The 13,131-nt window shown below is 32.6% G+C and overlaps 2 protein-coding genes across 2 annotated transcripts; both read left to right on the top strand.

The window, feature by feature from the left end:
- The first annotated feature begins 1,008 nt into the window (after positions 1–1,008).
- Positions 1,009–2,479, top strand: LOC123225434 (WD repeat-containing protein RUP2-like). Its single transcript, XM_044649377.1, has one exon. It carries the CDS (start codon positions 1,102–1,104, stop codon positions 2,293–2,295), a length of 1,194 nt encoding a protein of 397 aa, XP_044505312.1. The 5' UTR covers positions 1,009–1,101; the 3' UTR covers positions 2,296–2,479.
- Positions 2,480–7,038: 4,559 nt separating this feature from the next.
- On the top strand, positions 7,039–11,509 carry LOC123224857 (pre-mRNA cleavage factor Im 25 kDa subunit 2-like). The gene is made up of 7 exons (XM_044648594.1): positions 7,039–7,238; positions 7,715–7,760; positions 9,540–9,633; positions 9,763–9,836; positions 10,105–10,191; positions 10,319–10,429; positions 10,834–11,509. Exons 1-7 carry the CDS (start codon positions 7,120–7,122, stop codon positions 10,903–10,905), a joined length of 603 nt encoding a protein of 200 aa, XP_044504529.1. The 5' UTR covers positions 7,039–7,119; the 3' UTR covers positions 10,906–11,509.
- The last annotated feature ends 1,622 nt before the right edge of the window (positions 11,510–13,131 follow it).

Raw genomic sequence — 13,131 nt, 5'->3', positions numbered from 1 at the left:
CGATAATTTAATCTGTTCGATGTGATTGATTTGATTATAAAAGAATGATATAATTTAAGTGGGGTTTTTTGTTATAAAAAATAAAATCTCATATTGTGTCATCAAACTCTATTAAAACTATACAATTTTGGAATATAATCTATCACTAATTAAGATTAGACATTGAAAATAACCAATTTATATTCCTGTTAAAGTTGGGTTATAAGTATAATTATTCGTTATTGAATTTAATCTAGTTGTTTGGTGGGCAGAAAATTCAAGTGCCTAGGAGGAAGGGAAAAGGATTGTGATGTGACATACTCATGTGATTATTTAAGTGTAGAGGCAATGGTGAGGCAGGAAAGTTGAGGAGACAAAAGGCTAAACTTAAACCACGTAATAGGAAAATGGACAACAACCCATATCCACAACATCCCATACATAAAATTGAGGTACAAAAGCAACCACCACTTACGTTTTGATTCCATCCTATTCAAATCATTATTTGCATTCAATGGTGAGACCAAACCCGCAACAAGATCTAAGAGTCCAAAAATACAAAAATTTTATATTAAAAACTCATTTTTAAAAATAAAATTCTATTCTTATAACTTGTATTTGGGATTCTAACTTGCTAATACATTCCGCAATGTTGGTGTTCATGTGGGCTGCTATGCATTAGTTCCTGCTAGTCCTAGGCAAATAATGTTGAGATTAGAAAGTCGAAACCCATATACCTATAATTTTCGATGAAACAATTTTATATATATTCAGTATTAAATGTTATTTTATTTTTATTTTAAAATCACTAAATCATATGATGATATATTATTTAAGTATATAGTTAGATATTTAAAATTGAGTATAAATAGTTTTATTGTTTTTGATATGAGATTTAAATTTCAAGCCTCACAGTTTGAATAATAGATAAATTCAATATTACGAAAGAAATAATATGAAAATAATAATTTAAAGGATTTTCAGAATGACATTTTATATTTATCTATATATATCCAACTTCATGGAGAGCTGAGGTTAGGTTTACAGGGAGCTCTTTCGCTTGATGCAAAACCCAAAACCAGAAACCTCCATAGTTACGTCTCGACTTCATATGAATGGGAAATGAAAAACTTTTCCTCAGCATTCAACCTTCCACTGCAACAACAAGAGGTCCAAAAACAAGAAAGAGAAGACAAAGGAAAAAGAAACATAGAAGACGATAAACCAACAGCTGAAACAGAAGAGCCACAAGAAAAAGAAAAAGCGAAAAGTGAATGGGATTTTCATCTCTGCACCATTGTTTCTTCAAACACCACAGCAGCAGTATCAGACTTCCTCGGCGTCGTCGAATTCGACCCCTCTGATTCCGTTGTCGCCACCGGAGGAATCGCAAGAAAGATTAGACTTTATAATATAAAATCTCTCTTGCCGGAGGAAAATAATTTCCAAGAAGTTAAAATTTTGGACCATTCGAATGCATCTGAGTATTATATTTGTACACCAGCTAAACTCGGCAGCCTGCGGTGGAAACCCGGGTCAAGCGGACGGGTCTTGGGGTCCGGAGACTACGATGGAGTCGTCATGGAGTATGACCTAGAGAGAAAAGTCCCAATTTTCGAACGCGACGAGCATGGCGGAAGACGGGTTAGGAGCGTGGACTATACTCAATGGGATCCGGTTTTAGGAGCCTCCGGATCCGACGATGGCACAATGCAAATGTGGGACCCACGTTGCGACGGCGGAAAATGTATAGGCAAAGTGCAACCCAGTGTAGAAAAAAGGCCGGTTTGCAGCGTTGAGTTTCATCCGCTTGGCGGAGCATTGGTGGCCGTCGGATGCGTGGACAAGCAAGCTTATTTGTACGATATCCGCAACATGGCGGCGCCGGTGGTCATTTTTTCCGGGCACAGAAGAGCGGTGACATACGTTCGGTTTATGGATGGAAGTACAGTCGTATCAGCAGGTACAGATGGATGTTTAAAGCTGTGGGATATAAATGATTCGAGAATAATTAAAAGCTATAGAGGACATGTGAACAAGAGGAGTTTTGTTGGGTTATCAGTGTGGAGGAGTGGAGGATTATTGGGTTGTGGCTCAGAGACGAATCAAGTGTTTGTGTATGACAGGAGGTGGGGCGAACCCATTTGGGCGCATGGCTTCAAGCCAGGGGGTGCTGGTGGAGCCGAGAGTGGGTTCGTGAGCAGTGTGTGTTGGAGACAAGTGGGTGAAGAGGAGTGCACGCTTGTTGCAGGAGGGTCAAACGGGGCTCTGCAAGTTTTTATGGGCAAAAAGAAGGCATCTTCATCTTCATCATAATAGAATTTGCACTTTTTTAGAGCAAACGGTAAGGTCATTTATGCCTGCAAAGTAGTTTGAGTTCCAAACACAAGAGAGCAAAGGTTGAATTATTTCTTTATGATTAAACTGTTAATGTATATGGTGCAGTTGTTAAACTCTTGAGTTACAATTTCTTTATAAACTCTCTTTATTTTTATTTATACTGAATCGACTCCGTTGGGTCTGCTCACAGCTTTCTGCTGTCACCTTCTTGCTGCAAAGTCTTGCTTTATACAGAATCTGTCTTACATGAGCGGAATAAAACATTCAATCCTAATTTCGCTGGATCTGCGCATGTATTATAAAATCCAGAAATTAAAACTTTAGGGTCAAAGGAATATCTAGAATTTCATCATACAATATAAATATGTAGAGATCCTATAATTATTTGTATTAGAATGACTGATACTATATTTCTGAAATCTCTTTGATTGGTAACTTTTAATACATAAAATTATACTGTATAACTTTCAAAGAGGAGACAGTAGATTGATAAACCTCTATCAAATGTTTAATAAATCTTAAGTTTCATACTAATGTTAGACTTATATTTATTAATCACTTAAATTATCATTGGAGTATTCAATTTTAAGTTTTATTGAATCAAAATCATAATTGATGTTAATTCTCTGGCATATTAAATTGCTGCATTATCTGTAGTTACTTTTTCCAGAAATTATTTTCCGAGCTATGAGTAGTAATTTTCATGACAGCAAGAATCAAAGATGAAACGTTAGATTTGGGTGGTACAAGAATTTATTTCTTCAAGCCTCTTGTACTACTCGCTCCTTTACATTTATCAACAGCATACACTGTTGCAGAACCACTATATATATATATATGTATGTATATTTTGTTGCCTTTATTAATTAGTTTGTTGGTGGGCAAAGCTACGAGCACCCGATTGCTAAACTGGATACTCAAATAATATATCATTATATAATATTTTATTTTTAATTTAAAATCACTTAATTACACAATGAAATACTATTTAGATATCAAATTAAATATTTATAGTTAGGTGTATGTTGTTTTATTATTGTTTATGTACTTGAAACTACTACATATGCATACCACTCTTTTGATCAAGTAATTAAATTAAAAATATTGAGCAAAATATGGTCCTAATTAGAGTTGGATTCAAATCGAGCTTATTTGAACTCGAAATGAGTCTGAATACGAATATGAGATAACGAGCCCTAGCCCAAGTACAAGTGTGGGAGTACGAACGAAAACGAGCCCAAGCCTGAATCTGAATAAGTGCCAGCTGAGCACAACTCGATTTTGTTAATAAATAAACTTTAAAACAACTTTGTACAATCGAACCTGTCAAGCCTAAGATACGAATCCAAACTCAATCACCATGAACCCAAGCCAGAACATACAAACCTGAGCTAAGTGCGAGCTAATCATAAACATTAAGATTATGAAGTGAGCCAAATATAGTTCAACGAGCCCAAACCTCAATTCACTGAAAAGGAGTCGAACTCTATTGAGGCTCAGCTTGTATGTAACCCTAATCTTGGTTGTGCTTCTAGTGGTAGACTTAAGAGGTGTTCAAAATTAATTAACCAAGTCGGTTTCTTGTTTTTTCCACTGAATTAAAATTTTGGTTAAGACAATATGTCAAATTGAACTAGAGTCAATTTGAGTTGACCTAATTTTGAATCGAGCTGAATAAACTAGATAACTATACCAAATTTTTTAATATTTGGTTTTAAACCATATTTTAAAATTTTGAGTCAAATTAACGCATTAATCTTTTACTTCAATGAATAACATTACATAATTCATTCTGAAATTGAAAAAAGTCGTATCTCTTTGTTCTTAGATTCAATATATAAATATCAAACAGTGAAGCAACAATATATATCATTAAAGAAAGATGTAACACTTGATACAAGATAGTAACTTGCATAAAGTTTGATAAATTTGTCAGAGGTGTAGCTAATCATAGTAAATTTCTACTTCTACATTAGGAAAAACTTTTCTAAATGATTTTCAATTTGGCCGAAAACTAATTGACACAATAATATTCGATTAGATCCTGCCAAAATTGATTTTCACATTTAAGTTAAAAAAGTTGGTCGAAATTGATTAACACTTTAACTTTTTTGATGTAATGATTTTGGAGCCGATCACTAGATCTTGGTTTTCAACTGTTTGATATTATTAAGTTTGTCATAAAAGAATGTTCGACTTAAATAAGATTTTCTTATTACAAAATAATAATAATAATAATAATAATAAGTGGCCAACACCAAATTGCAAAGGTGTAGTGCAATGACATAGAGGGCTCCTCATTGCCACCACTTCTTCATTAATAAATTGGTCAGCTCCAAATCAGCCATGTTTACTTATAGACCCTGCAGATGTTTCGTGTAAGTGGGTGGAGCTTCCCTTGGGGTGATGTGGGTGAAACACAGCTTCGAAGCATTCGCAAAGCAGGCTTATTTGTTAGGGCATATATGTTTCACGTAAATGGACGGTGCTTCCCTTAATGGAGCCCTTTCAGGAAACATGTCGCTGAAGGCTTCATTGTTGGTGTTGATGGTGGTGGTCGATTGTGTTGCTGGTGATCAGTTTGGTGATGGTTAATTAGTAAGAGCAGTTTCTCGTTATGACTGAGAGAAAGAGATGGAGGAGATGAGATTAAGGTGTCTGTTTTAATGGAAAGGGTGGACATGTGATAACTTTTCAAATTGATATCCACAACTTTATGCATAAATAATGACATGTTACTATATAATTAAATTATTTTGAATTATAGATAAAATAATATACAACCATATAGTAACAAATCATTATTTATGTATAAAATCAAATCAGTTTAGTTTGGGTAATCAGCTTTTCAATAATAGAAAAGCGAAAAACTTTTTTTCCATTATTTGTAATTGGCATTTGATCCGATTCTTCAGATAATCAACTTTTTTAATTTGGATTGAGTATTGGTTAAATCATAACACTCTTAGATGGGTTGATTAGAGATAACAAATAAAGTTCATGACTGTTTTTATTGTGTATGGTTTTAACCGTAGAGTTGTGGGTTATTTATCGTAACCTTAAGTTTGTTTGAGCCCATCGGTTTTTTAGTATTCAAATAGAGTCTATTCTAAGTTATTACATCTATCTTATTACTATCACTCGAAGCGTGTTTTCTTTGCATTGAGATGTACGCATTGTACATTCTAACTATGACACAAACCATACAATATATTGGATTGTTAAAAAAAGTTTTATCTACAATGATGTTTTCTTTATGTTCTTGGAGATTACCCAAACTTTAGGAGATGTCAAACATGATTTTAGAAGAGCCCTAGAGTACCTTGACCTTTTTTTCTCCTTTTATTTTTGGGCTTTATCCTAACTTTTTTTCTTCTTTTTATTCTGAAGGTTAATATTTACATGAAAAATTTAAAGGATTCAAAAAAATTGTCATTTGGCAGATTCATTAAAAATAAAAGGTTATCAGAAAGATAAATTGTTTTAGAGATTATTGAATATAAATTATTATTATATTTGTTAAAAATAAACAGACATAAATATATATAAATAATTATTGTATTTAGTTGAATGTAATAAAAAAACTAATATATTATTTTATTTAAATATAATTATTATAATATATTTTTCATGTTAATTGTTATATTAATTTAAAGTAAGAGTATTTCAGTCCTAAAAAATTAATAAATAATAATATAATTATAACAAAATAAAAATTATTTTGATAATCTTTTAATACATAAGATGAAGATGGTAATCAAATTACTGTTTATATTACTCGTCATATTATCATTGATAATAGAAGATTATCAAAATTTTTTATTACTTGTAAACTAAATAAAATAATATAAACTATAAAAAATAGATCATCAAAATAATATTTGATTATTGGTAATCAAAGGTCCCTTAAGACAACTCTCTATTGAGATTATTATACCTTGGATCCAAACTCACTGTCATTGAAAAATATTCGTGCATACCCGACACGTAACATGAAAAATAATTATAAGAGAAGTTTACAATATCAATTAGGCCTCTTAGGTAGAGTAGAAATTTGAGTAATGACTCATTTAGGTGGTTTGAAGATAAATCTAAGTGAGTTATGTGTTTAAGAGTTTTAATTTTGTCAAGGATTGGACCAAAGAAAAGGTTTTGAGAGAGATTGAGATAAAAAGGCCTCTGACTTTAAAAGAGATTGATTTGTATTGGTTTTCCGAAATTGTTGTGAGCAAGATTGAGTCGATTTAGTGAGTTTAAAAAGTCGAGTTTAGAGGGCATATGGTCCGTGAAACTTTTGTTGGATAGATAAACTTTTGTCAACCTAATGACATGGGTTTAAGTCTAAGTCAGAGTGAGTCAAGGAAACATATTGGATAAGTTGAAATGACAGTATTGTACATGGTTTTCTTATTATTTATATTAATATTTTGCCTTTTTCATGTAAAATAATTTTGATACTATTTTAATTAGCGATTTTTATTAACGAAAATAGATGGCCTTTCCAGAGATCATAGTACTTTGTATGTTTGACATTATCGGTATTATGATTGGTTGACTAAATTTATACTGACTTTTCTTACGTCGGTTAATTTAATTAATTAATTTTTTTATCCAAAATGTTTTTTAAAAAGTTATTAAAAACATTTTTAGGGATAAAAAGTAAAAAATATTAAATAATATATATATATATATATATATATGTAAAAATCATACCAAGAGTATATTCATAAGGGGTGTCTTTGAAAGAGAACAGAGGGTGAGGAGTGTCTGATACAAAATTTTAATCAGGAGAAAGGAAAGATGGTGACGTCACCGGTAGTCAACACGTATCCACTGTCGAGCTACACATTTGGGACGAAGGAGCCGAAGATGGAGAAGGACACCTCCGTCGCTGATCGTCTCGCTCGCATGAAAGTCAAGTATGATTTTTTATTTTTTAAACCTTACCTCTGCTCAACTTAATTTCCTTATTTTATAATCGATTCCTGCTTTGCTTAAATTAGCCATAGTTTAAATGGTTAATGGATGGGTGGCTATCTCCGCGTCAACTGTTGGCTCAGTGAAAGGATCTAAGATTTTGAAATAAAACCACAGTTTAAGCACATCGTTCATCTTTTAGAGAAAATAATCATGCTTGTTCTTCCAGAGAGATTTTGGAATTTTTGCCAAAAAATTGTTCTTTTTTGACATATTGTGGTTATACTTTATACTGTAAAACTTAAAATGCTAAATACTTTTTGAAAATTGATTGAGCTGTGTCCTTATGGTTTTAATTGGGGAAAAATAAAGCAAGTTAGGTTCTGACTCTGAGAGTTTGTTTAATTGTATGGTTTGAATTGTTTTTTTGGTGTACTGCCCCTACAATATGATAATTGCTCTGTAACGTGGGTTGCAGTTACATGAAAGGGGGCATGAGGACAAGTGTCGATGCAATTTTATTGGTATGTTTGTTTGAGTTACATTTAACAACTTTGTGCTGTAATTCCATCGCAAGAAGTCTCTTTATGATGGTTAAGTTTTGTTAGTCATGGTGAGAATTTGTATTATGTGTTTTCTAGATTTTACTTTGGTCTATAAGAGTTTTCATCAGTTTTAAGATGTCAAAATCAATTAAGATATCGGTTAAAAGGTACTTGAACCCTCTTTATTATAATCTGTCACTTTACCTGTTCATTTTTAGCTACGAAATGCATTATGTTATAAATCTTATTGATTGACCTCAATTTTCATCATGGTTGCTTTCGTACTCTCTATTATTCTTTTTTAGTTATCATGTAGGTAGCCTTCCAGAGGTGAGGTAACTATTTTTGTTTGTATCATCTGCATATCTTTCTGTAATTCCTTATATAAGTCGTTATCACAATGTGCAATAATTTTGCTTGTTCTTGAACATGCCATGTAATTCTAGTGAAAGAAAATATAGACTGTGGACTACATATGAATCATCTATATGAGAAAATAGAAGTCTGTACTACCTGCAATTTTTTCTGTGGTTACAGTCTTGGTGTTCTACTAGGTATTGATTGATGTGGTCTCATCTTAGAGCCATTCTTAAAGGGGAGAAATTGGCACTACTAAGTGGTGTAGGTTCTTTTAGGGAGGAATTCTGTCATCTTCTCCTTGTTCTACATGCTTTTCTCCTGTATGGTCTCTTATTCATGTCAAGATATGTATTTTCAAAGTTTTTGAAAGTTATCAAGGTAGCTGGACATTGTTTCACTTGCTAATAATGGTTTCACTGTGTAAACTGTCTAAATTTCCCTTTCTTGTGTAAGTTGGATCCACAATACCTGGACTGAAAGTATGAGCATCAGTATTCATTTTGGCATTTACATCTTGGTTGGTTTACTTTGCCAATTGTTTACCTTTCTGATTAATTTTATAGTTGCAAAGAGTTTTAGATTTAAAAACATCTTATTATGGTTTAAACATGGTTTTGACTACCTGTTTATCCTTAAATTTACTGTACATGCAGTAAATAATTTTGAAAATTTCATTTACTAATTTAGATTGAATGGCTGTTTCCTTGGTAGCAAAAGCTTGATATGATAGGCATTAGGTCTAATTTTTTTAGGCCTCAGGATTGGTTCACCTTTATTATACTAAAGTGAGTAGGGTGGGCTTACTTTTAAGTGGTCAAGTTCGTTTGATCAGCATGATAGAATTTGCAATTTGTGGTTTATGGAAATTACTCTCCCAAAAATTCAGCCTTTTGCAGATATTTTGATTTTATTATTGCATCTCCTAGAGCTGTTGCAATATCTCACAAGCTTAAACTTGCTGAGTTTTCTGCAAAAAATTAGATGCTTTTTTTCTTTATCTTCTTAGTTATTTCTTCTCTAAATAAGGGTTTGAGTTAGGTATAATTTGTTTATTAAGTGGAACTTGCTCTATATAGGAACATTAATTTGGCCTGCAAGGAGCCATCTGTAGTAAGTCTTTTCACTGCATCCCACTTTAGTGGAATGGAAAATATGTGCTCTTGATTGTTGTTATGTTTATCAGTTAAAAATTTGAAGTCTGCACTTGGAAATTTGTGTTGCTATATATGATTGCTGTTATGTCTATCAGTTAAAATTGTTGTTGTCTTGCCCTACTATAGTTGATGTATCTCCATTCCATCTGTTGCTTTTGATAAAAATTGCCTTATGATAGCATCTTTACTGACATGTCAACAAGCTTCCTTCTTACGAGACTTACCATGCTGTTGTATCACACAGGTTCAGGAGCATAATCATCCTCACATACTTCTTCTTCAGATTGGAAACACATTCTGCAAACTTCCTGGTGGGCGTCTGAAGCCAGGAGAGAATGGTATAGACATTTACTTTTTATTGATCATAGTGATCTTGTGTATCTCTATCATGTGCTTGAGAGTTCTTTTTGTATTTGTATGCTCAAAAATTCTCTTGCTGTTGTCTATACCTTCACTTTTTTTGTCAGAAATTGAGGGGTTGAAAAGAAAGCTGACCAGCAAGCTTGGTGCCAATTCATCTGCCCTTGTGCCAGACTGGCAGGTATTATATCCTATTTTTGATTGATTAGTGGAGCATAGACCCAAGACAGTTTAGAATTTTGATCAATTTTAAGCGTAAAGTCTAAGGAAATATCACTTGGATGAGTATGGTATTGCCAAAAGGCATATAGAACATGTTAATTTCAACTAGGAAGTAGGAATGTTGTGGCTGTAATTATAAAGCTCTCTCTAAGGTTGGCAGGATAATTTTGAAATTTGGAATCTTATTTTCAAGAATCCTTATCCTTTTTGTTTGCTTCTTGTTGCAGATTGGTGAATGTGTAGCGATCTGGTGGAGGCCAAACTTTGAAACTATAATGTATCCATATTGCCCTCCCCACATTACCAAACCCAAGGTAATTTTTGGTTGGAGTGACTTGATTTTACCTGTTGCAGGCATCTTGAGTTATTTTTCATCTTATTTTTTTCTTCTCGTTGCTGATTCTGTGGATTAGGCTTGACTCCCCTTTTTTGTTAATGCAGGAGTGTAAGAAGCTTTTCCTTGTTCACTTGTCTGAGAGAGAGTACTTTGCAGTCCCCAAAAATTTGAAACTTCTTGCTGTACCATTGTTTGAACTCTATGATAATGTCCAGGTATGGAGATATATGACCATTCATCTGTTTACCAGATTAATGTTATGTTGGCAATTTATTCAATTGATATAATCTTTTAGTGTATAACTTCAGATTGCTTGTCCTACTTTGTATGAGTGTTTTTGTTAAAATGTCTGTTGTATTGAAGATTCACCGATCAGATGAATGGAAAGTACTGGACGCACAAGATGGGATTTTCATAGGCAAATATTGGAATCTGTTTTGAAATACCTCTAGTGCATCTTCTTAGCTTCTTAAATTATTTACTAACTGTAATTTCTTGGATTTGAATGGCACAAATATTTTCTTCCTACGCGTGTTGCTTTCAGTATTTATGAAATGAAATATTCATTTCATTACTACCTGTAGTTTTTTAACAAGTCATTGCACTTATTTTGTTGCAGAGATATGGGCCAGTTATATCAACCATTCCTCAGCAGCTTTCTAGATTCCAGTTCAATATGATCACCACATGACTTAAGCATATGGATATGAAGAGCTCTCACCTGCATGGTGCTGCTTAGATTCTGAGAGCTATGAATCCATGAATTCCAAGAGCTAAACCTGGAATTCCTAAGTTATCCTGACGACAGAAGATTAACATTATAACGAACTCTATCATCTATATTTGGTAACTTGGTATAATTTTATTTTCTATGTTATTTTATTGAGCTTAGGTTCTTGGGTAATTCTTGGCTTGATTTCTAGTTTTAGAGCCACATTTTATAAATTGTTTGATTGTATTAATGGTAAAATGTCACGAAGAATCACTGTTGCGGATTTGATGAGCTGCGGAGTCATGTTCCCTTTGCAAAATTTTCTGGGCAGTGCCGATTATGCTGCCGTTGTAACATAACTGTAGTTTACATGTTGCAGTTTTAACATGAGTGTATTAGTGAATTGAGAATGATCGGTTATGCCTATTCATTCGTGGCTATGTTCTTCGAAACATAGATTTTGGTAAATAGTTAGCTTATGAGTATGAGATGTGTCCGGTGTTGTATAACCACAAAATTGTTGAACAGTGAGATACGAGTCATTTAAAAATAGTTAGCTTATAGAAATTGCCTTATTTATAAAGTTCTGATCTCATTGTTTGCACATATGTAGAAAGGGTTGGATGATATTCTCTATAGTCTAAACCATTACAGGAAAATTATTTATCGTCAAGTTATCAATCTGTCAGTTGAAGGTTGACAAATTGAAGTATCTTTTGTATGCCTAGTTTTGTATATCGAGTGACAGTAATAGTAAAAAGTTTGATTTGTTCATGCGACTAACGGTATTTTCAGAGTCATTGTGTAGCCATACACGTATATTTCTGTAACTATAAATTATACTGTCATATTCACATACGATTGATTGCTTTGAAAAGAGTATTTGATTTTTGTTGATAGTGGCTGTTGCCATATAATAATATTATCAGAAATCAGCCGACATCCCAAGTTTCTGTATTGCTTGACCTTAAATTTTTATATATTGGTGTCACCAATAATTAGGGTTTTCGTGTTTTCTGTTAAGATATAATTTTGGGTCAATTGTGAGAAACGTGCAGCTTAATAAAAAAAAATTTCTCTGGTTCTGGTATTAATTTTTTAAGGGGCAACATGAATTTAATACCACACTCAGATTTTAGTATCTAATTACAGTTTTGGCTAAAAGACTTTTTTCCACTTAAGATACATCTCTTCTGTGGTAGACAAAAAGATGGATTTCATCTCTTCATCTATAGACGGAGAGAGAAAGAGAGCTGACCAAGCATTTGGGTTGGAAGAGGGGATCGCCAGGGAGGGAGATAGTGGACAGAGAAGGGAGAAAAAAAATCCCTAGGTAATGGAAAAGAAAGGAAGAGGCGGGTGGGTGGGGGTTGGGAAAGGGGGAGGGGAAATTTTTAATACTACTATTAAAATGACAATTTTACGTTTACATCTAATAGATAATTTTAACAAAAGTTATATGACAAGTCGGGGAGAGAGGGGTATTTTTAATATAATTATTAAAATGACGGTTTTATGTTTATATCTAATAGATAATTTTAATAAAAGTTAAATGATTATAGATATTTAAGTTTTTTAAACTTTGTAAGTGACAGTTTGAGAATAGATTAAACCTTGGGTAAGAATAAGTCTTTTGGCCTATGATTTTTAATAGTTAATTAAATATTTAAATGATATATTCATCTTAAATAATATGTTGCACCAACAACTCAAAAGTCAGTTAACTCTCTCGATTTAAAAAAATTATTAATTTAATACATATAAAATATTAATATATTCTTATAAATTTTACTTTACCACTTTTATATTTCATTATTTTCATTCAAACATGATTTTTCTATGTTTTATTTATGAGTCTATCACTTACTATTGAAACACCTATTTTACTATTTTAACCTGAAACGTTTATTTCAAAACTCATATCATTACATTTAACATCTTTTGTATTTATAATCTTTCGTATTCATAAATTAACTTTAGTTGCGGACAATTTTTTAGTTAAAAGAGATGGTTCCGAATTGCATCAACATTCTTACGTAGTTTGCTCATTTACTAATAAGACTTATAGTTAAACATTTACCAAATTTATCTCCATCATATGGCGTGCATATTGTGTCACGGTTTTGTTTCAATCACGAATTTGACTAAGTTCATGAAACCAAATCAATTTCAGACGCATATCAAAATTCGATTGGGCAGACGGCT

This window comes from Mangifera indica, chromosome 9 (genome assembly GCF_011075055.1).
Source record: "Mangifera indica cultivar Alphonso chromosome 9, CATAS_Mindica_2.1, whole genome shotgun sequence".
NCBI classification, from domain to species: domain Eukaryota; kingdom Viridiplantae; phylum Streptophyta; class Magnoliopsida; order Sapindales; family Anacardiaceae; genus Mangifera; species Mangifera indica.
Note: the sequence above shows the minus strand (reverse complement) of the source record. Positions and strands in the feature narration are given on the sequence as shown.